This window comes from Dromaius novaehollandiae, chromosome 3, assembly GCF_036370855.1.
Source record: "Dromaius novaehollandiae isolate bDroNov1 chromosome 3, bDroNov1.hap1, whole genome shotgun sequence".
NCBI lineage: Eukaryota > Metazoa > Chordata > Aves > Casuariiformes > Dromaiidae > Dromaius > Dromaius novaehollandiae.
Window position 1 is genome coordinate 67,107,621 of NC_088100.1, and position 21,987 is coordinate 67,129,607.

The following is a 21,987-nucleotide window of genomic DNA, read 5'->3' on the forward strand; positions in this document are numbered from 1 at the left end:
TTTTTATGATAATAATTATAGTCTAAATTCTGCAAAAATATATGTACATAATAAATTTCATTTTGCAAAATGCGGGCCTGTCTTATTCTTATTTTTTATCGATGGTCTGCTGCTTGATTTGAGATCCCAATCAGAGGAACACTTCAATTTACAATTAGACTTTTAAACTAGTAGTCCATGCTTGTTTTGAAAAACATCCGATATGTATTTTAAGCATCTGTTTATGTTTTTTGATGAATCACTGTACAATTTGGGAACTATGCCAGTGTCTTGCTAATTTCTTACCTGAGATTACCTGATGCATATGGGTTTGTGACCCAGGCTTCAATCTAAGTGAGTAAACAAGCTGTGAACAGTTTTTCTGAACCGTGTTAAAAAGGATGAGCACGTTAATATGCCCTCAGGCAAGAACATTCCTGAGCTAACTTATTACAATTTTACTACGCTAATTAGGGAAGAAAAATGCAGTGATCAAACTAAGTTCAAGTAAAGTTTGAACCAAATCAGTGGGTTCAGATTATTAAATTACCAATTTAATACCATAGATAATCTTACAATATCACAAGCAAATATGTAAACACAAAGAAGATAATGACAAGTAAATGACAGTTTTCCATCATGAAAAGAAAGTAGCTTGAATAACTCTTGCAACTTGCTTGTTTTATTGCTGTTATCTAAAATGAGCTGATAGATTTGTCAAAGCCTTTAATGCATGATGAATTTCAGTGAAAGTCTCAAACACGTTTTTCACTTCTGGGTGGACTGTCTAAGGCAGGGAGAGACCTCAAAGACTGCTCCTGACACAAGAGAAAGAGCCACTCCTCTTTTTCTTTGCCTTTGCTTTTATAGGGAGCATTTCTCACTTTTTCCACCATCCAGACTGACTTTATGGCTTTTGAGCCTTGTTTCATGAAGTTAAGGAGGGAGTAATCATTACAGTCCAGTCCTCAGAGGCAATGGTGGAAAGCTCCACCTTTGGAACAAGCCTTCCATGTACATAGATTTCTCCAGAAAAATGAAGAACAAGGTCTGTGGGGTGCTTTGCCACAATCTTCTGGCTGAGGTAATGGGCACCAAACCCTCTGTCAGTGAAATCAAGTTTTTAAAGCTTGTTAATTATCTAATGAATGCATTTCTGTGTGCTGGCATCTTCCTCAAAGCATTTATTTCAGTGTTCTCAGAGTGTGAATATATTGGACAAAACATTAGAAAACTAATTTAAGTGAACATATTACTTACCCAGATAGTTTTCAGTCTAAAAGCACAAGTGACTTATGTTTTATGTGGACAAATCCTACTTATATTTAAACAACAGATCTTTTCCCGTTCCCCCTGTCAAATCTGCGTTGGTATCCTCACATGTGCCTATCTCTGCGCCTGTTCTCTACCGAATAACTGGTGTTTTCACTGTTCAAGAAACATTTTTCTTTCTGCACAGGTTATCCAGGCTGTCTTTTTTGGTATCTGCGTATTGACCGACCTTTCCAGTCTTCTCACCAAGGGAAATGACAGCCAAGAACAAGAAAGGCAGCTGAAAAAGCTCATTTCCCTCCGTGACTGGATGATGGCCGTTTTAGCTTTCCCCATTGGAGTGGTAAGTATGGTGTTCACCTGCTCGTGTCTTTACTGAACTGGGAGAGCAGTTGCTATTTACTGATTGTTTTCTGGTTGCAAGGCTTTTTGCACCTCTTTGCAAAAGACTATGCAGAAAGAGAAAAATGGCAGAGATGGTTTTACTACTCTGTATTTATCCAGTGTACAAGGAATTACTGATGTTACTAAAACTATTTTTGGTTCATTAAATAAAAAAATGTAGTTTACAATAGGAACTTGATTGTACGAGTCATTTCAAATGTGAATTTTACCAATAGAATCTTAAGAGTCAAGCTGTGCTTTTTCGGTGTCTTGTCTCATCATCAGTACTAATAAAAGTGCTTACTGAGATGTGTTTTCACACTGTAACAGCCTGACTGGAATTCAGAATTTAAGCCATTCTGTCATGGAGAAGAAGGGAAGCTAAAATCTAGATTGTTCCCTATTAATCCTACAGGGCATTCAGAATTAACAGAAGAAAATGGGGGAGGAAAAGAAAGGTTTTGTCAGTAGTGTGAAAAAGAATACAGACAGAATTGAATAACATCTTTTTTACAGGTCTTTTTCAAAGTAAAACTATTCTTTGTTTCAGGTTCTCCTCTACTGGGACATTGCACTTTGCTTTTAATGGCAAAAAGTGCTCAGTGTCTTGAGGTGTCTCATACCACACACTGAAAGCAGTTCAAAATTCAGGATTTCACAGGTTTTTACATGAAAGTGTGATCTGCTCAAATTAGTTCTAAATTTAGTATATTAAAAATATGTGAACCTTTCATTGAAGTATTGTTTTATTGGAATTTGGGATCAAACTCTTTCTAATTTTTAATTTCAGTGTACAGTAGTTCAAAATACAGTCTTTGGAATTAATATTCTTTTTGTCATGGGAGGACCACTAGAAAACCATATGAGGTCTCAAAACTCATACTGTTTCACAACAGCTGAACATCCATTGTCAATTAACAACTGACAACATTGTAAACCCAACATATTGTTGTATCATTTATAATTTTATATACTCAGAGATGCTTCATTAAAAAGTGATTTCACAATATGTGAAGAAATACAAAATGCTTTAACAAAGTAAGAGAACGCAAAACATATGTGAAACACTGTTCAGGTATTCCTTCATAAAACACCCATTTAGTAGCCTTCACTTATTGTGTGGCTTACCTCTTGGTAGCTGCCGTAGTTCTCGTTGGGGTAATGAGCTCTAGTTCTCCAGCCATAGTAGAAGAAACACCTATGTCAACTAATACAATTTATAAAAATCTGTGAATAAGCAGGCTTGCAAATATGAATTTTATGTGCGCAGAGATAAATTTGTGTTTTAAGGGAGGTTGGGAATTATGAAGTAGTTGTGACTGTGATTGGCAACAGATGCTTTTTGCACTGTGTTGATACTAGAAATGAAGAAAGAGAACAACATCACATTATTTATCTTTATTTAAAGCTTTTAAGTGCCTTTTTCAATCTGTAAGTGTAAGCCTTTACATGTATCAAAACACACATTTTCCCAACCTTCTTGGCTCTCTCACTAGTCTTCTCATGCTTGCTATGACATTCAGGATTCGGGGATTCTCCCCTACTTCTATTTTAGCTGATGTCTGTGTACCTCTCCACCCTTGCAATGTTTCTGACCTTGAAACTTTTCAAGATCTTTGAGAATCTCAGCTTCCCTTGTCTTGTCAATACTGAGAGAAATTTTAAGCTGTGTGTTCTTAGCCTTTCTTTCATGCATTATTTCTTTTGCCACCGATAAACAAGGAGTACCTGCTAGTCATTTCCAGCAGTGGAAGTACTGTTGCAACATCTACAAGTTTGCAGTTCCCAAGAGACATTCTGCATACCTGGCAGCTAGCTCATTTCTCAGTGGTTTACATCATACACAAAACAACTTCCATTTTACTCACAAATTCCAGAAAATAGTAAGAAGGGCCATGCTCATTGAACAGGTACTCTTCATTTCTAAAGGTGACCTTCCCATGGTGAGAGGGAGCAATTGCTTACCACATATTTTTTCACATTATCTTATATGAAAAAAAGCCTGAAAAGGTTGTTTTTATTGTTTCTTCTCCTGGCTACTGGGAGATAAATAATAGAGCTTCAGAACATGTCACTGGCCTCAGTAACCTGCCTGAGGCTTACATTTCTGAACATCTGGTCCCACATGAATGCAGCTCCTTCCTGAAACTAGATCCTTTTTTACTGTGCTCGTCACATCGCGGTTACTACTTGCTGAAGCGTTAGCCAGTACTATGGGGGATGGCAGAAAGTGACACAAACTGACCCACTCACTGGGTACTTTCTGCCCTGTGATTATGGGTAGCAAAAGTCCAAGGCCCAAAGGGAGCAAATGTCTAGTGCTGGTTTTGTTCTGTAAACAGCTGTTTATGTGTAAGAAAGTATACAGTCAAATCCTAACACGTTGGAGGTGCTTGTTAGGAGGAAGTTATTATACACCAGAGTGTCTGCAGAAAAAAGTTAACGTTCCCTCATTTCCCGGATTCTTTCACAGCTTCCTCACTCCAAAACAAAACAAAACAACACAACACAACAAAAAACAACAAAATAAAACAAAAGAAGTTCAGATGTGAGGTTTCGGGTTTTTTTGAGAATCCTCCACTTAGCTTTGCATGGAATTTCTCAGTGGTTTCCAGTAGTGACATGATGGAATATTAAAAGAGAAAGATTAAGCAGATGTGAATAAAATCTATATTGAGTTTCTAATGCAACAGCAGTGGTCATGCTTAAATACTTAACATTACCTTAACATCTGAATTATTTTTATTACTCAGTATTCTATACAGGGCATGTTTAGGGAAAAATGTGGATACTAGGGGAACATTTTAAAGCCTACTAACTAGTTTTTCAAGAGCTAATCAACACAATTTTTTCTTGATTTCCTGCTTACTGAAGCCCTTGAGATGGCTTGTTCTGAAAATCAGATGAGAAAGGGGGTTCCACTCCCAAGTCAAACAATGATGTGTGAAAAAAAAGTAACAAAATAAAGCTTTTTATTTTTAGTGCTTCCTAAAAAAAGTATTCTGTGTAAGCCACCTGGGAAGTCTGACCACCAACCTCCTTCCACCTTTGAAAGCAAAATAAAAAAAACCCACAGCCCAAGGCACACAGTCTCCTTGGGTGGCTTTGCAACAGATCAAATCATGCAAAATCTTTGCAGCAAATCATATCTCTCCAGTGTTGTGTAGTGCCTTGTATATCTCCTGGGCATAGATAAAACTGTGAATTGCCAACCTGCTATTAGTTTTAGGAGCATCAGAAAATAATCATGAACATCTTTGAATGACCTAATGAATACTGTTTACCTTTTGTTGCTCTTTCTAATAAAGGTTTTAAAAAGTGAAATCAGAAATGGACAGAAAAATTTTCTATGCAGGGAAGCATTATTCCTTGAAAATCTCTTTGGGCAACACTTTCTAGCCCTTTTTTAGTTTATTATAAGCTTGAGGTACTATTCAAATGACTAAGAGATCAGAAAATCTCCACTGAAAAAATGCTTGCATAGGCATTTAAAAAGTTTGCTACTATTTCTCATTTGTCCTGGGTGCACTTACCAGCCCTGAATCAGTGTAAAGGAGCTTTATATTGGGAATAATTTACACTGCTACCATTGTATAAAATGGCCTTTATGGAGAAAAGATGAGCTTAAAAGTCAGAGTCAGTATAACTGTTTTTAGACTATCCCTACTCTTTTCCATTTGTTCAACACAGATCATGAAGTTGCCAAGTTTCCATAGCTAATTAGTGTTTTGTGTAAACTGTATATAGTGTTATCAATATATTTCTTGTAATTTTTTCAATATAAAAGGAGGAGGAGATAAAATGGGCATTTCTAGGTGTTTAAGCCTGTATTTAGTAGAAACGGGAAGAAGAAAGACATAACAATACATTGTTATGTATTAAAAGAGAGACTACCATCTAGAAAATCACAAACTGTGCAATTGATGTTTTATATTCTGTAGCTTTAATAGCTCAGTTTGGATCTGAGTCTAAACTGGCAAGAATGCTCTCACATTCTTTATATTTTACATTTATGTTTTAAAAAATCTGTAATACAAAATAGGTAAAGCCAGACATGCTTCCTTATCTCTTGTTTCTGTGTGGTATTTTAAGCAGGCACTGGTACAGTCAAAAGAAAAGCTGATCGCCCCTCAGTTGAAAATAAGTAATGCTCATCAGGGATCTTATCCCAAGTATAGATGTGTGGGCATTTGCCACAGTGTCTCCTACTTATCTTATTATTTGACCAGCCTACAAAATACTTCTATTTCCATAATGGAGAGGACCTTACCAAAATCTTCCAGGTTTAGATTCTGCTCTCATCTGGGCAGAAATAGCAACTTGTAATGGAAACATGAGCTAGCAGTGGTACAAGTAGCTGCTGAACTCTCTTCTGTGAGGAGAATCTTCCCTGATTTTCAGCTGCTGCTTCTTGTGACTTCCCTCACTGGCCCTTATCACATTCAGCTGGTGAGATTTGGAGCTAGCATTAGATCCCACCTAATGCCAGCTCTGTGCCAGTTTGTACGTACTGGGGTTGGCCTTTAATAACACTTTGCTTCTATATGTAATGCCTTTAACCTTCAAAGATGCTCACAGACAATACATTTATACCCATGCTTAACCACAGCTGTCTTGGGAGACAGCCAGAAAGCTTACCTTCAACTGCCTAACAGTGTGCTTAGAAGAAATGTTGGTCAAGGTTTTTTTTCTTTGTCTTGAAACCATCCAGGAACAGATTGAACTTCGCTCTACAGCATAGCCAAAACCAAAAATAAGTAGTGCAGGAAAACAAAGTTCCACTGGGTTCATTGTTCGTTCACATAAGATTTCTTGGTTAGGCTCATGTATAACAGCAGATCATGCAATTCTTTTTGCTGGCTTTCCTCTATTAGTTTTTCGTTGCTTCTATGTGTGGTATTTTGATAGAACCACTTGTTTTTCCTTTTGAATCACCAACCATTTCCCAATTTGTCCTTTAAAATTTCTTCCTTTGTAGTGCCACATGTTCTTCTCAAGTCCTTCTCTGAAGCTTCGAAGATAGAGGGCAAAAACTGAAGGATTTTTTTTCCTTAAGTTGGAAAAGAGAGTGTCGTTTTCAGCCTTCTATTTTGGTGCTGTGTATTTAGTTAGTGATGCTCTGTGACAGGTGACCTTTTCCATATTCTAAAACAATTTTCAAGGCCTATTTGCAAATTTGAGGTTGTCTTTGGTCTTTAATGTCCCTAGAATAGGGTAAGTAGCAAAAGAGGGTCTCTTTTGTTCTTTTATACATTGCTTAACCTTATATTGTTTAACCAGTAAGTAATTACTGTCTTTGGAAAGTTGACAGTGTTAGGGCACCCCTGTGCAAAGAAGTGTAAAAGCAATTGCCATTTTCTTCTTTGAATTCCAGTCTTTGGGTTTGTCTAAAGAAGAAGTGGAAAAGGGACATTTGTGTCATTTTGGCTTGACATGAAAGAAAAGTATTGGGGTCCCTGAAAGACTCAGCATATGTATGCATATGCATGCATAAGAGCAGCCTGTTCAGCTCAGCATTTAAGAGTACTACCATGACTCTGCCCACAGTAGTAATGAATTGTGCCACAAGGATTATAAGCACAAGAGTTGCAATTCTGAGTGGGCCTTACATAGGCAATATAAACAAGTAGCTCACTAAATCCTGGTCTTCTACTCTATGTATGTGATCTAGCCAAAACCGAACCCAAATAAAATTCTACCATACCAAGGTATGAGAATAGTAAAGAGGTGATTTAAAAGTACCAGTCCAACAGTTGCTTATTAATCAAAGAAAAAACAAATCAGGACCAGCCAAGGAAGCTAAGTAGCATGTCCTCATTATAGTTCTTATTTTATCCAAATGAACTAATTGTAAAAAAGAGAAAGTGAACTATTCAGGCATTGGATGGGATCTTTCCCAGGGCACTGTTAGTCACATGTCTGAATGTCCTCTGTGATAGGTTAGTTCTCTTAACATTTTTGGGTTTTGCGCACTTCCTTTACCTTATGTCTACCTTGTGTGCTTTGCTAAGCAGCATTTGCCATCTGTAACTTCAGATGGTTGCAGCCAGCTAGGTTGATCTCATTCCATCCTTTGGCTGACGTTGGTTAAGGGACAGATGGCACGTCCCCTCTTTTCTTACGTTTACCTTCTTGGCGAAGTCTATTGTTTTATTCTGCTCCTTACAAAAATCACAGGTCAAAACAGGCCAGCTTTGTTGTATTTATTGTAATAAGGTTCAACCTAATCCTGTGTGATTTTCCTTGCTGTAAGACTTCCTTGGAAAAAAACATTATAAGTCTTGGTCTTCATGTACCTGGGAATCTGTTTTTATATCCCAGTTGGTCTTAGCAGGTTCTCAGAGACCCACTTTAATAATACATGACTGCTAGGAAGCCGATAGAGATGAGGATACTTTGCTTCCATTTTCCCTGCTGTTCAGCTATTCATACTTTGGCACTTATGTGTCAGCAGCTGTGTAAAAAGCTATGCTGTGCCAGTGCCAATACTGGCCCAGAAAAGAGACTTCTTGTGGGGTACTTTACACTTGCAATATTTTTCGGGCTGTCCATCATAACCTTTTTTTTTCCTGGCATCTGTGCGCTAGTCAAAGGGTCCAAGCTTGATCTGAGCAGGCATCAGTAGCCATCATAACAGATGGACAAGTGTGTTGGAAACCAAGAAACTATGTACTGTATGCACACTGAGGGAACACTGTAGTGGTTCAGATCATTCACATAGCTGTCTGCCCCGAGTGTGCATGTCTGTGGTTAGAACAAGGTGCCATTGATAAACTGTAACTTCAATTTTAACTTTGCAAAGTCAAAAGCTTATGCAACAACTTATACCTACACTATCACACATACTAGTAATTTACTGACCTTGCTATGCTCACCCTATATTTCTTGCACTTTTTCTTACCGTCCCCCCATATTAGCCTTAACACATCAGAATAAGATAGTGGGCCGCATTGGTTCAGATGTAACTGAACACTTGCACGCTGATTTCACTGAAAGCCATATCTATTGTCTCTCAAACTTGGTCATGTCACTACTGTGCAAAGATCTCTTTATATCTCCTGAAAATTGTCTTTGAAAAACTCCTGGCTCACCTGGTTTTACTGCTGTAATCAATAGGCCTTTTATTTCCAGGAAACTATGAGCTTAAATTAAAGGTAAAATAGTGATTTTATTTTGATTAGAAGTCTACAGTCTGTGTTTTCTCCCTAGCTAAGGTAAGCTAAAACTAATATTTCTCTAAAATTTTGTGTTTTAATATTGTCTCTGCTTCAAACTTTAGGGTATCTTTAAAGATTTTGTGCACTCTTTGGCAAAAGCTTAGGCTAGTGCACATTCTATCTGAGCCATCAGTCCTGTCCTGTCCTCAGCTTAGAAGGAATAGTGATCTTTCTTTGGGCTCCTAATAAATAGTCTCTGACAAGAGCCAAGGCAAATTTCATATTGAAAATGAGCAGGACACTAGGGCTCTTTTCTGTGGATCCTAGTCCATGAATTGTGTGCAGAATACTTCAAGGGTTATTTTTTTTTAAATAACCCTATTTTGATGGCTGACATGAGAAAGTGCAAAGATCAGTGTATAGGCTTCTGTTGGGCTGAATGCCTCATATTTATATGTTCTATGAATTCTAAGTGAGATTTTACCTAATTTTGCATTTATTTTCTCTCCTGTTAGTGGTGAAACATTATTTATGTGCCACGTCTGCTACTAAAATATAGAACTGAGTTGTAACTTGGCCACAGGCATATAAGTCAAAAATGATTTTTTTTCCCAGGCTGAATGTCAAAAAAAGAAAAGAAAAATTATAACTCCTATTAATGCAAAGAATAATCCAGACCCACACTGTGGATTAAAGGAAGATTGGATTGAAGACCAATCTGTGTCTGTTCATAGATCATTTGCTAAATGCCCGATTTTGCTATCTAAAATGTGTAGCTACTTGCTCAGAAGTGTTTATTAAAAAGGCGTCTTTCCCTTTTCTTTTTTCCGTCTTAGTTTGTTGTGACGATGTTTTGGAGCATCTATATCTATGACAGGGAGCTGGTTTACCCGAAGCTGCTTGATAATTTTATACCAGCATGGCTAAATCATGGAATGGTGAGTAAAGTGATGCAAATACTTCCTTCCATAAACAAACACGTAAGACACTGACTTCCCTATGCTTGGCTGTGCACAGAATTAGGGCTAATCCCCACAGAACTGATTAAGGAACATTTCTGGTAAGCAAAAATAAAACCTTTCCTTCCCTGAGTCTTTGAGTCATATTTGAATCTACATTAGGTTGAAACAACGTGGGGATTTGATCTTGTGCCTCCTACGTCCCCGGCTAATTTGGAGAAAGGGCTGTTTTCTGTGATAGGATACCTCTCCTACAGTGTCATCGTAGTCATGAGGAAATTTAATCAAAACAGACTTTGTCCAACAAAACCAAAGTTCTGACTGACAGATTTGGCTCTGAAATGACAGGAAAAACTTAAGTGAATGATTCTTTACAATTCTATCTAAGTATAATTTGTGATAAAAATCTATTTGTTAAAAATGCTGAATCTTGCAGTAAGCATGTTCAAAAAATCTCAGTATGTTTTCTGGACTTGTTTGTAGAAAAAAATCAAGATAAGTACTGGTTACTCAAATACACTGAACTTGTGTAGCAGAACTTGTATCAGAATATTTTTTTAAATGTGGAATCACGTGCACTAACACGAAAGTATAGTAGTTTTTAAATGGCTGCATCTGTAATCATTAAAGTAGTTTCATGAGAACAAAACGGACCTTCTCTTCCCTCTCTAGCAAGTGGCAATGATATATCTGTCAAGTGGGACATTCCTTTTCTCAACTGTGTGTTTAAATGGTAAGGGAAAATTAAGACCACACTTGGCCAACAGGTGCTCACTACTGTTTATGCAGTATTTGGAGCTGAAAAGCTTCATGCTTGCTTCACAGATCTTATCTAGTTGGGTCTGTGCAAGATGTTTTATTATTACTTTGTTATCCCTATCGAGGCATGGCAAACCATTTGGCTCTTACAGAGCTCATCCTTCAAGGTGTAAACACTGTATCAGCACACCAAGTCAAGATTCATCCACTAACGCTGAGCTTGATAAATTGCCCTTTGTGAAGTGGGGCAGATGGCATTGCTATTTATTTATTCTCTAGATTGTGTCTCTAAATTCCCTAAAGGAGCAGGATGAAAGTTATTACTAGAAAGAGAAGCATCAGCTTTGGCTAGATACTGTACTTTTTACTGTGTTTTGAAAGAAATAGCATAATATTATGTGTGTACGGAGCTGAGGAAAGATTCTGGTGATTCTTATTGTGCTTGTTCAGGTTGTCCTTCATTGAGTTTTGAGGTCACATACTTGCACACATTGATTTTTTTTCTCACACTGTATCAGTGCCAACTCCAGTGACCTTTCTTCCAGGTGACATTCCACATACTGAAAGTGCCTAACCTATAACATTTTTCATGAATGTACATTGTGAAGCAGCTGACAACAAACGATCCCATGTATTCAGGAAGTCTCCTCTGTGCCACAACTAAACAGCAAATCAAGCTCATGTTGTTCTATAGAAATGTATACCTTCTGAAATATTTGACGGGGTCTTTTGCTTGAAATTTTTGGACATAGTGGAGTTTGCTGCAATGAATTGTGTGCAAGCATCTTAGACATTTTTAGTTTCAATTTGAAATATTGTAGAAGGCATCTTTGAAAGTCTTTTGTAAAGGGATTGTTTGCTATGTCTGTCTCTATTTATCCAAGTGTTCCTTTTGCTCGGTCACAGGGGAGGTTTATGGCTGTTGGGCTTTTCACTGCCTTTCAGTCTAATTCTTTCTGATATTTGAGCCATCATTTTATCTTCACCAGCTTTCATGCTAATTAGTTCTGATGTATTGCCCAGCATAATATGAAGGGGTTTGGGGAGTGAGGGCGGAAGGTTTGGGGAGAAATCTTTTCTTTTTAAACTACCATAAGAATGCTAGCACTTCATTTATTAGCAGAGTTACAATTTTGACTAGGAAATTTTAGAGAATATGTTAGAGGTGCCCTTGGTGAAAGGGTGGGACTTCTGGTTGTACAGTTTTAGAAAAGTCAAAATCCATGGCTGTTGTTTTTTACTGGAATAAACATTCATTATCCTCGTTTCTTGCACATTTTGACAGCAGTTGCACAAATTCAGTGATAATTGTTCTGAACATAAGAATGGTTGTGCAGGAGCCTAACCTTGTGCAACAAAATGCACCGAAGAGATTCATTACCTTCGGCAGAATGAAATCTGTCAGTGAGAGTTGGGTTCTTTTGTTACTGCATTGTTGCTAAGGAGTCCCTGTTCTCTGTGAGCTTCCCCTGCTGTGCCTGGTGCAGCTCCTAGTGATCTATGCTCAAATGTTGCTTCACCTGTGAACACTCTGTCCAGGTTTTTTCACAGTGCTTTCCCTAAATACGTTTTTGTTAGAAATCAAGCCAAAATAAGTGGAAAATTTCAACCAAAATGAACAATTTCCACACAGAAAAGATTCCATACTTTAATTGAAAAGTCATATTCTCAAAAGTTTCTGAAAGAAATATTATGACCAGCTGTAACAAGTTGCTCAGCTGTCAATATTACCCTGCAAAATCTGGAAGCAGAGAGGGAATGAAGAGCCATGAAATCTGTGTCTCTAATAATAGCAATCATATTTTGATTAGTAATATGATCATAGTATTCCTACATCAAAACCATTTGTCTTCAAGGGATTGTCTGAAGACTATATGAAAAAATTGTTAAAATGGCTGGCCTGATTCAGTGCATTGGCCCAGGCAGAAGCGGTCTGTGCAGCACTGTGTGCCGCTTTGTTAGATTATAATTATTTATTCTCTTCCTCCTTTTTCTTCTCCCTCTTTCTTATCCCTTCACTGCAGTTAGAACATTGTCTATAATCATACACAACTATTTTCCTGAATACACAGTAATATCTTGGTAATACTCAAAGATATGACTCTTAGCAACATTTTTTTCATCATCTAAAAGATTCCTTACTTTAAAAAGTTCCTCTCTAGAAATGGAAAACATAAGGGAAATGAACTGATGATATCGTAGTTTCCACAAGACCCAAGGGCCATGCAATCCCATTACCAATTCAATCTTAATGTTGTTTGTAATGTTGTTGTTTGTAGAAACACAGAAAGGTTCATCATTACATAGAAAGGTAAAAGTCAAAAACTATTAACTAGACTATAAAATTGGCTATCCCATCAAGAATTGTATTTCTATTATATATACTATAAAAGTTAACTATATATAATTCCTGTCTACAGAAAGATCTGTGTGTGTTAAGTGTTGCCTTGTGGTACCAGATGGTACTTCATAAATACAGATATGTGCACCTGTGAAAGTCATCACTAAAAGAATTGTACAGTGCCATAAGCTGATACATTTCTTCGTCTCAGTCAGTTGATTCATTCATAACCAATGCAGCCATTCTAACATGTGTTTTCAATGGGCTGCAATTTCAGTTCTTTCACGGTCTCACTACGACTTGAGAAATCATCCAGGCAATCAATGGCAGGGTTGCCATTGCTTTCAGTAGGGCAAGGATTTAGATGTGAAGGCCACATCTAAATAGCTCAGGTTAAGCCTCTATTGCTAGAAATAACTACCTATCTTAAGAGAGTTATCAGAGAATAGGGCTACACCTCAACCTAGGTCTATTTCTAAAGGGTCAAGTTTACTTACTTCCTGTATTTATCAGATTGTAAGCAGATGAATTCATCTTTGCTGGCTACAATTTTAGTTGCCAAATTACTGAACTGTTCCATCAAAGATGGTTCATATTTTGAGAGATATGCTGCACTTTGGATCTGTATCTACCCTTACTTCCACAGGCAGATATTCTTTCCCATTTTCTGATGGCTGTCTTTCATATTTGATCTCTAATATTAGGTATTTTTTAACTAAAAGGCTAACCTACCCTTCAGTGTTTAAAACTAGTCTATCATATTAATACCGTTTTTATCAGCTCCATTCATTTCACTTCTCTGTGTTGGGACTAGGTATGATGCGTGGATACCATCTGTTTCCAAAAGTTGTACTCTTGTCAATATTAGCATGGCCTATAAAACTAGAGGTTGCCCCTATTCTAAGTGGTGCCCCCATAAACAGATCTCTAGCCTGAATTAATTTAAGCTTGAGCATTGCTGATTTTGAGACAGCTTACATGGCATGAATGCATGCAGTATTTGTCCAAGTTAGCATTCCATTTCAGCAGGACTCCTTTGTTTTTCATAGACATTGTCCCAAATTCTTTTTAAAAATGTGAATCGTCTTTTATTTGTGGCAAGGAAAGTAAAACACAGAGAAAGAATTTACTTACTGAAGAGTTTAATGGCTTTGGAGGTCAGAAATGAACAATTGTCTTCCAGATGAGACTTTAGGGACAGGGGAAGGGGAGTATGGTCTGCCTCTGTGGAGCTGGAAAATTGATTATTGTATGGATTACATGCCACCACAATGTATGGTAGCTCTTCCTATTTTCTAGTGTATTCTTTTTATGCTGTTTACTAGAAACAAAGGCATTGCTAGAAAGACAGGGGTCTCCTCTATCCTTGTATTCAAGAGCATGCATGAAAACTGGGACAAATAGTATACATGTAGACAAGTTACTGAGATGCAGGAGCCTGTCCAAATGATACATCTCTAGCTTCTTTCACAGGTTGGCTCTCTATTCTTACTGCTGGCTGCTCAGCTGAAAAGCTCAGACCACTGGAGAGTGGTATGGATTCCCTCCTACTCTCTATCCTATTGTTCTTCCTGGCTGTCTTAGATTCAGTGGGCTTGGTTTGTTTATTCCAATGTTTTTTTCTGGTTGAAAGCTTTTTTCCTGAATAATTCAGCCAGTATATAAATAGAAAAGCCATGCAAAGATCAAAATTTATTCTAACCTGGCATATACAGATTGGAAGGTCCAAAACTGGTAAGTTTTTTTGACAAACCTGTCTCTCCATCATTAGTTGGGTCAGCTGGTACATGATGCTTGCTCTGATGTACAAACAGAGATATGTCCTTTCTTTCAGCAGATAATGTCCATCTAAGCATGTTGCCCTAAAATCATATTCAGAAATGATTAATTTGAAAACGTGTATTATAGTTCTTGAGAATGCTTTCCTCATACAGTAGCATCCCATTTAAAGACTATTTTTATACAATATACTGCACCTTGGTAATGTCTCATGATGATTTCTAGAAGATACTTAGCCTTTTCCTGGATTTGTTTCTAAATCTATGTTAAGACTCTCAAGGATGTCCCAGCTTAAGTGCTCTTTTTAATTTATCTATAATATTTTCATACATGAGATGTGAATGAGCTCTTCAATGCTTCAGCAAGTAGTTCTAACCTATGACATAAATTGCAAAGTTTTCTGATGAAAATCACAGGAAATATGTAATGTAATTACAAACTTCATTTCCTGCAGAGAAACCAATACTAGGTGGCTATTAGCTAAACATCTATCTGATGGAAAAAATTGCAATTGATGTAGGTCACTTGGGAACCCAGAATATTTAGCAAAAACAGTGAAAATAATGTTGCTGGATTTGTATACTTCTTGCATGTTCATGCTATAGTTATGCTGCTCCTTCTGGTATCTCTCTTCATTATCTGCCAGTTCCACAACTGGAACATGAATACGGTAGTATCAATTATCCCCATACTCTGGGGAGAAAAACAGCAATAGCATAATAGCTTTTCTTGATTTTCCGTTACTTATGTGAAGGGCTTTGGAAATTGGTTGTACGTCAGAATTTGTGATAGCATAGTATCTGAAAATTGAGAAAGGCTTCTAGACCAAGCCAGCAGAATTATCTGAGTGACATCCTCTGATGCTGTTAGGAAAACCCTTTACCTAATACAGTAACAACACAGTGCTTTTCGTGAAGGAGGAAGTCAGCTTTAACAGCATTATGTATCTGCCAGAGACAACTCTGCTGTACAGTAGGTTGAAGATAGCTTTCTAACTAAACACAGGTGTTGAATACTTCTGATTATTTGTTATTTGCAGTAATCTAGAGAAAACACACACACAGCCTTCCCCTTACACTTAAAAAATAATATAAAACATGATATTGGGGGAGCTCTTTATAAAATATCTTTTGAGTACCTAGTAAGAGCTAAACACTCCTGTATGCAAGCCTTACTCTGGAAGGGAGCATTAAAAATGAAAAGTCTGAAAGGTCTCCCCAGATCAGATCTCTCTCTGAAATTTGCCTTCTGTTGTTGACAAGGCCACAGAAGTCATTCTGTTTGCACAGAGGATGAAAGCATGTCGTGTCAACACCAAGTCAAGGAAGGTGACTGTCAAAGGAGGAGAGAAGGAGAGAGAGAGAGAATAAAAAAGAGATCAGGGAAAGATTGTTGGATGAGAGGAAAAGACAGGCAGGAAGAAAAAGAAAAATCAAACAGTGGGCTGATGCTGTTCCAACTTGTCCCTAAAAAAAGAAGAGGAAAAAAAACAGATGAGAAGAGGGACTAAAAAAAGGAGCCACAGAACAGTGTAGACAAGCTGTAAGAGACACAGAATGGATCAGGGTAGAAGGGGAAGGAGGAGGAAAGGAGAATCAAAGAAACAGAATTAAAAAGAAGGAAATGAAGACCATGTTTTCTTGCCATATCTTTCCATCACTTGCCCCAGGGAAGCTTCCCTGAGGTCTATTAATTAGAGAGGTTGAGAAGAAGGAGATGGCTTAATGATGCTGCTAGTGAGATGGGTAGAAATGCTTCTGTTGCTGTTGGACATGTAAATAAGTTTACAGGGTAGACATAGTAATATTTACATGGTGACATGCCAAGAGCTTCAAATCCTTGTAAAATGTCTAGTGATAAAACTGCATGCAACCTGTTGTTAGTACGAGGCCTGTGTTCCTATAAATCATATATGTATGGTATCTGTAGACTGACATTGGTGTGTCTGTGTCTCTATTTTTATTTAGCAGTGTGGTGCATTATCTCAACTCTTTGTCTAACCCTCAAAATTTCATGTCTACTTTTGAAAACAAGCCTATTTAGAGGGTGCCTTTTTTTTCATATCAGCTGTGAACTGAGAGTTGCATTCCGTATTAAAACAGTCAAATGCACTGTTTGCTGAGAGCTGTGGGTGTGCTGGAAGATAATGTATGTATCTGAAGTACCAGAGGTACGCAAGTGTACTATCTATGGCTCAGATCTTCCTGCTTTAATGGACAAAGCTATATGTTACTCTGAAATTAATAATAATGATAATAGTAATCAAAGCCAGATTTTTCGGATGAAGCTGTTCATACAAATGTTTGGTAAAGTGATTTTTATAGGCACAAAACAAATGACCACAGAAAAGCCCCAGAACAACATACAGAGGGAGTTTTAGACTTTCTCTCTTTCCCTGGGTGTGGAATACATAGTGAGCATGGTTTTCGTAGAACCAGGGTTTAGCCCTGGAATGCTAGGTTTGTTTGTTAAATGAGCAGCAATATGGGACAGAAACACCATTTGTTTCATTCCCATAATTCTGACAGTATTAAGAATGCCAGTTTATTTTATTTTAAGATTCACTGAAGATGAAGATTTCAGTGCAGCTTATATTGCTCACCTAATCACTGCTAAAGTCATGCACAATTCTTCCACAATGTTTAAACTGGTACATTTTTGTGATGCTTCTACACAATTTATCCAATTTGCGGGTTGTAAATGTAAAATAATGTATAACCTTAAAATAAATGCAGAATGCTTTAAGAGAAAATATGCATTTCTGAAAAGTACATCTGCCCTCTCTTCTTCTTCCTCGGTTAAAATAAGACACTTGTTTTATCTTTTGACATAATGGAGTTCTGGTTCTTTCTTGTGTTTTTTTCCAGAGAACATAGGCAAATAATAGAATCAAACTGTAAGTGGTAGTATTATGATTAATAATAAATATATTCCAGTAGGGTCTTTTATCCAGAAAAGGCACATTTCACTGGAAAAAAAAAAATTAATACAGGTTTTAGGAGGAAGGGTTGCTTATTCCAAAGAAGATTTAGTATGTCTGCTGCCTGCTATAGGTTGCGTAGTCTAAAGCACTCCATATGCAAGTCATCCTAGATGTGATCACTACAAAAAAGCTTTGTCTTTCCAGCAGGCCACACAAACACAGACAGGCAACAAATATCTTTTTGAAACTATATTGTTTAAAATGCATTTGTTATCTACCTCTGTGTATTTAAGAGGACTATACTTTGCTTTATGATTACTCTAGCACTCAGTAAAATGCAGTGTTATGTATCCTTGGACACACTGGTTAACATTCATTAGCACTTACTCGGATAAGAATTAGTATGTACATTCAATAAAAGTTCAGTTGTACTATATTGTACCCTACTGTACTAAATTCTGCTGTTACTATTCACACATGTGGCAAATATGATTTAATCAGACCACAAATATTTTGCAGCATTCCATGGTATCTCATTTATTTGTTTAATTTGCCACTATAGCAACTGAATTCCATCCTTTTAGATTCTTTTTTTCACAGACCTGTGATCTGCTTGGTTGAAGCTTGGCAGACAGCATTTCCTTCAATTGAAGACATATGCACTAACTCAGTGACCAGATTTTTACCTATTTATCATTGCTGGAAAGTGGGTTATTTCACATGGACACAAATCAGCAGACCTGGTGAAGGGACTCTGAGCCCAAAAGCTTATATGCTTTTTCCAGCTATTGAAGTTGGTGGAATAAAAGATATTCCTTCTCCATGTATCCTGAGATCATGGCTACAGGAGCACTAATATCAAGAGATATTTTGACATTGCTTTTGTAACAAATTATCATTGTTTAAAAGTACCTTTTTTCTTTTTTAACTGCCGTCTTTTTACATGCCTTTGTATTTGGTAACAGGGAGCCTTTCTGCAGAAAACATTTCATATTTAGATGATTAATATATTAAAGTAGTGCCACAGCAGTAAGGTTTTATAAATGCTGATCTGCAGAAATCAAGGATTTGGGGATGACCTTGGGAATTACTTTTATTCATGGTGGACTATAAGCATTTAACAGCACCCGATTTCTGCCTTGCTGTTCAGTTCAATGCCCCTGTTTTTACTTTCCCACATAGATACAAATAAGTAGAAACAATATACATTTTTAGTATCTCCTCAGATAGAAGAGAGTCAGAATAAGTAAGGGGGATATCTCTTCTCTTCTTCAGCACGTAGCATGAGAAATGTTTTTGGCAGATGTGCTGGCCATTCCCGTTAGTCATGCAGTTCCAGAATTATTCCATCTACCTTTGGGCATTTAACTCGATCACTGAAGTCCAAGCCTAGCTGCCCTACTCAATGAAAAGAATCACCTTTCTAAAGTGTCTTTTTTTCCCAGAGAGACCATAGAGATGACTAAGGTAACTCTACTCCCTGTGACACTACAGGAAGGAAAATCTTTCTAAGCAGGAAAAACTCGGATCATAAAGAAATAGAATTGGTTGGAGAGATGTTTAAAAATGGCAAAAGGCAGACCAATGGCCAATATATCCTCTTACATCTTTTGTTTGCAGTATTAATTGATATCTTTTAATTCTTCATAGCTTGCTTTCTCTTTAGAATAAATACCACTGCACATCTGAAGTGCTGTTTAAGCTCTCTCTTGAAATTTCAGTTTTATTCCTAGTTCTACCACTATTTTACAGAAAAATCTTAGAAAAATTATGTAGTGTTTGATGAAAACCAGTTTTTAAAGTCTTAATTAGCTAATATGTGCAGTCTGCCAGGCTCTCATGACAATTAGTGAAGAAGTGCTGGCCCTTAACAGGGTTCACAGTACTGTGCTGGATTCTGGTTATAAAGTGTCCCAACCAGGGCAGCTACTGTGACAAACCAGAATTTACAAGCCTGGGTGCTACTCTCCACTGTGCTGGTGGTTTGCTGGGAGTTCATAGGTATTTCCCTTTAATGTCTGTCCAGTTGGAACGAAGAGGCCGGTTGTGTACTACAGATTACTCTGAGGTTTATGGACGCAAATGCAATTGAAGAGCTAGGTGGTAGTGTTATCTGTTCTTCTATAGAACAGAAGTGATCTGTACTTCAAAGAGTAGCATTACCTACGGGTTATATGCTAAATCTAGTGCTACTGGTATCTCAAAAAATACTCCAGGCTGGCATGGTGCATGGTATAGAAAGTTCAAATATACCTAGGAAGGGAATTCTTCCTTATCAGAAATGAGCCTAAAAGGTACATCACATCCTCAAGTTCGCTTCCCACAGAAAGAAATTTCATTTGCTTTGTGAGGCTTTTAGCTTTTTATTCTGTTATTTTGAGCATTACCAGCTTTCTATAAACCGTATATGCAGAGTTCCATTCTGCTGAGTCACTGCCCTGCACATTTTTGTGGCTTCTTTTGCAAATACAGTATGTAATGTAGAAAAATGTTATGAACTATTTATGGGAAAGATGAAATATGTATGTTGGTCTATTAAACTTTGTATTTTGAGCCATTTTTAAAAATGAAAAACTGGGAAGTGAAATCATTTTCTATACAGGAAACATCCATTAAAAATCTCTTTTTACTAGTACACAGATTTACTGGTGTTCCCATTAACAAACAAATGTGCGTTGGCTGCAAGTCATTTAAAAATGCATACAGCTGCAAATCATTTTAGAAGGTGTGTGTATGCATATGTGCACTCTTGGATCACAGACAAAAGTGGATGACATTTTGGCCTTTGCTCCTGGACCAGAGGAACGAAAGATGAAAAATAAGAGGGAGTCGGATGGAGAGAGAAATATGTGTCAGAAGTTAAAAGAAAAAGTGATAGCCTTAGAGGTTGTTTACAGGAAAAGACAGAAAGCAAGCAAAGCAGAGGAAACTGAATATTGAAATAAAGAGGTGATAATAGTAGTCAGCTGGAGAGAGCCATAGAACATGGAGGTGATAATTGTGTGTGCTGTACATCACTGAAAAGACGCTTGAAAGGGCTTGAAAGGGAAATGTTTAAATTACACTGTATATTGAAAATTTGACCATTTATTCTAGACTAACATGCAGAAATTCAGCTTCATTTGGTTTCTTGGGACTAATATGCAGAATCATGGGTTGCAGAGTGATATTCTTTTTCCAACTGTGTCTATGCAAAAGTGAAAAGATTACCCAGCTTTCTACACTTATTACCTCCAATATCCCCGGAGTTTGTGAGTCTTTAGATTAACCCTCTCACAGTTGTTTGCCCAAGCACTATCCTACTGTGCCTTGCAGTTTTATTCTTTGCATCATCAGTTTGATAGCATAGTAGGATATTAATATAATAGACTAGCTATTAATACCATAATAACAGTATTAGTACCTACCATCCCTTTAAAGAACATCTCACATAATTTTAAGCTGAGCACTGCTGAAACAAAAAGTTCAAATTTCTTGCCGTCTGAATGAGCAAGACAGGTAAACACTGGGAGAAAAGAACTAGTATTTTCCTCATATTACAGAGAAAATCAAACACAGGCTGTCATTTGCCTGAGGTTACAGGAAGTTTGTGATTGAACAGCAAAGTGAATCTGTATTTCCTTCATTAGCTAGCACTTTCATCAAGAAATCATCCTTTCGGTCCAAACCCATCAAGGAAGGCAAATCATAATGAAAGAAAGAGCACTCGCTTGGGTTTCCAACTCATGTTCTATTGGAGGGAAGAAGTGACTCTATCTTTGCATGAAGAGATGCTGCTCTAAGTCCTACTTCACTTGGATACAATAGGCATTTCTTTATTTTCAGTTTGTTATCTTTACTGGAAGCATAGGTTCACCTCGCTAACTGCATTTGTTAGTATGTTTCTTTTAGTATGGTAACTGTTACCAGCTTGTTCCAAAGAATTTTATTTTGTGCATACTTTTTTACCTGGAGAAAAATCCTTTAGGTTTCCATTCCTTTTCTGATGATAGCTGATTTAAGAAGAGACACCCTGGCGTGTAAACAGAAGGATGATTTAAGAAGGATAAGCTTGAAAATTCAGAAAATGTCAATGGGGAAAAGGTCCCATCTGCCCTCTCATTTGGACTTGATTTCTCTGTTGTTGTCCTGGAATGCTGTTGGGGGCATCAAAGAGGGGGATGTTACCGTTAGTAAAAATCAAGGAGATATTAGAGTTTGATTGCAATATTTTTAAGATTTTTTAAAAGTCACTTTTATAGAGCCTAAGCTGTTACCAAAGCCTGTATGGAATTGCAATTGCAGGTATATGGCAGGAGAGTCAGAAATAAAAATATCGTTAAGACAGAAAAGATAGCTTGTGGAAAACTGTACCACTGACACCAAAGTGTAATTAGTGGTCATGAAGAGTTGTATTTTGATTATTCTGAAGGAGGGAATAAGAAGGTGTGTGTT

At 37.2% G+C, this 21,987-nt stretch overlaps 1 protein-coding gene across 3 annotated transcripts in view; it reads left to right on the plus strand.

Moving 5' to 3' along the window:
* Window positions 1-21,987, plus strand: part of AIG1 (androgen induced 1) — a 130,057-nt gene that overhangs the window by 39,692 nt on the left and 68,378 nt on the right. For 2 of the 3 annotated variants that reach the window (XM_026120508.2, XM_064509073.1), the window contains exons 2-3: window positions 1,439-1,594; window positions 9,629-9,730. In XM_026120508.2, coding sequence (XP_025976293.2) covers window positions 1,439-1,594; window positions 9,629-9,730 — 258 coding nt within the window. The remainder of the gene's footprint in view (window positions 1-1,438; window positions 1,595-9,628; window positions 9,731-21,987) is intronic. The other variant, XM_064509072.1, reaches the window with a different exon arrangement.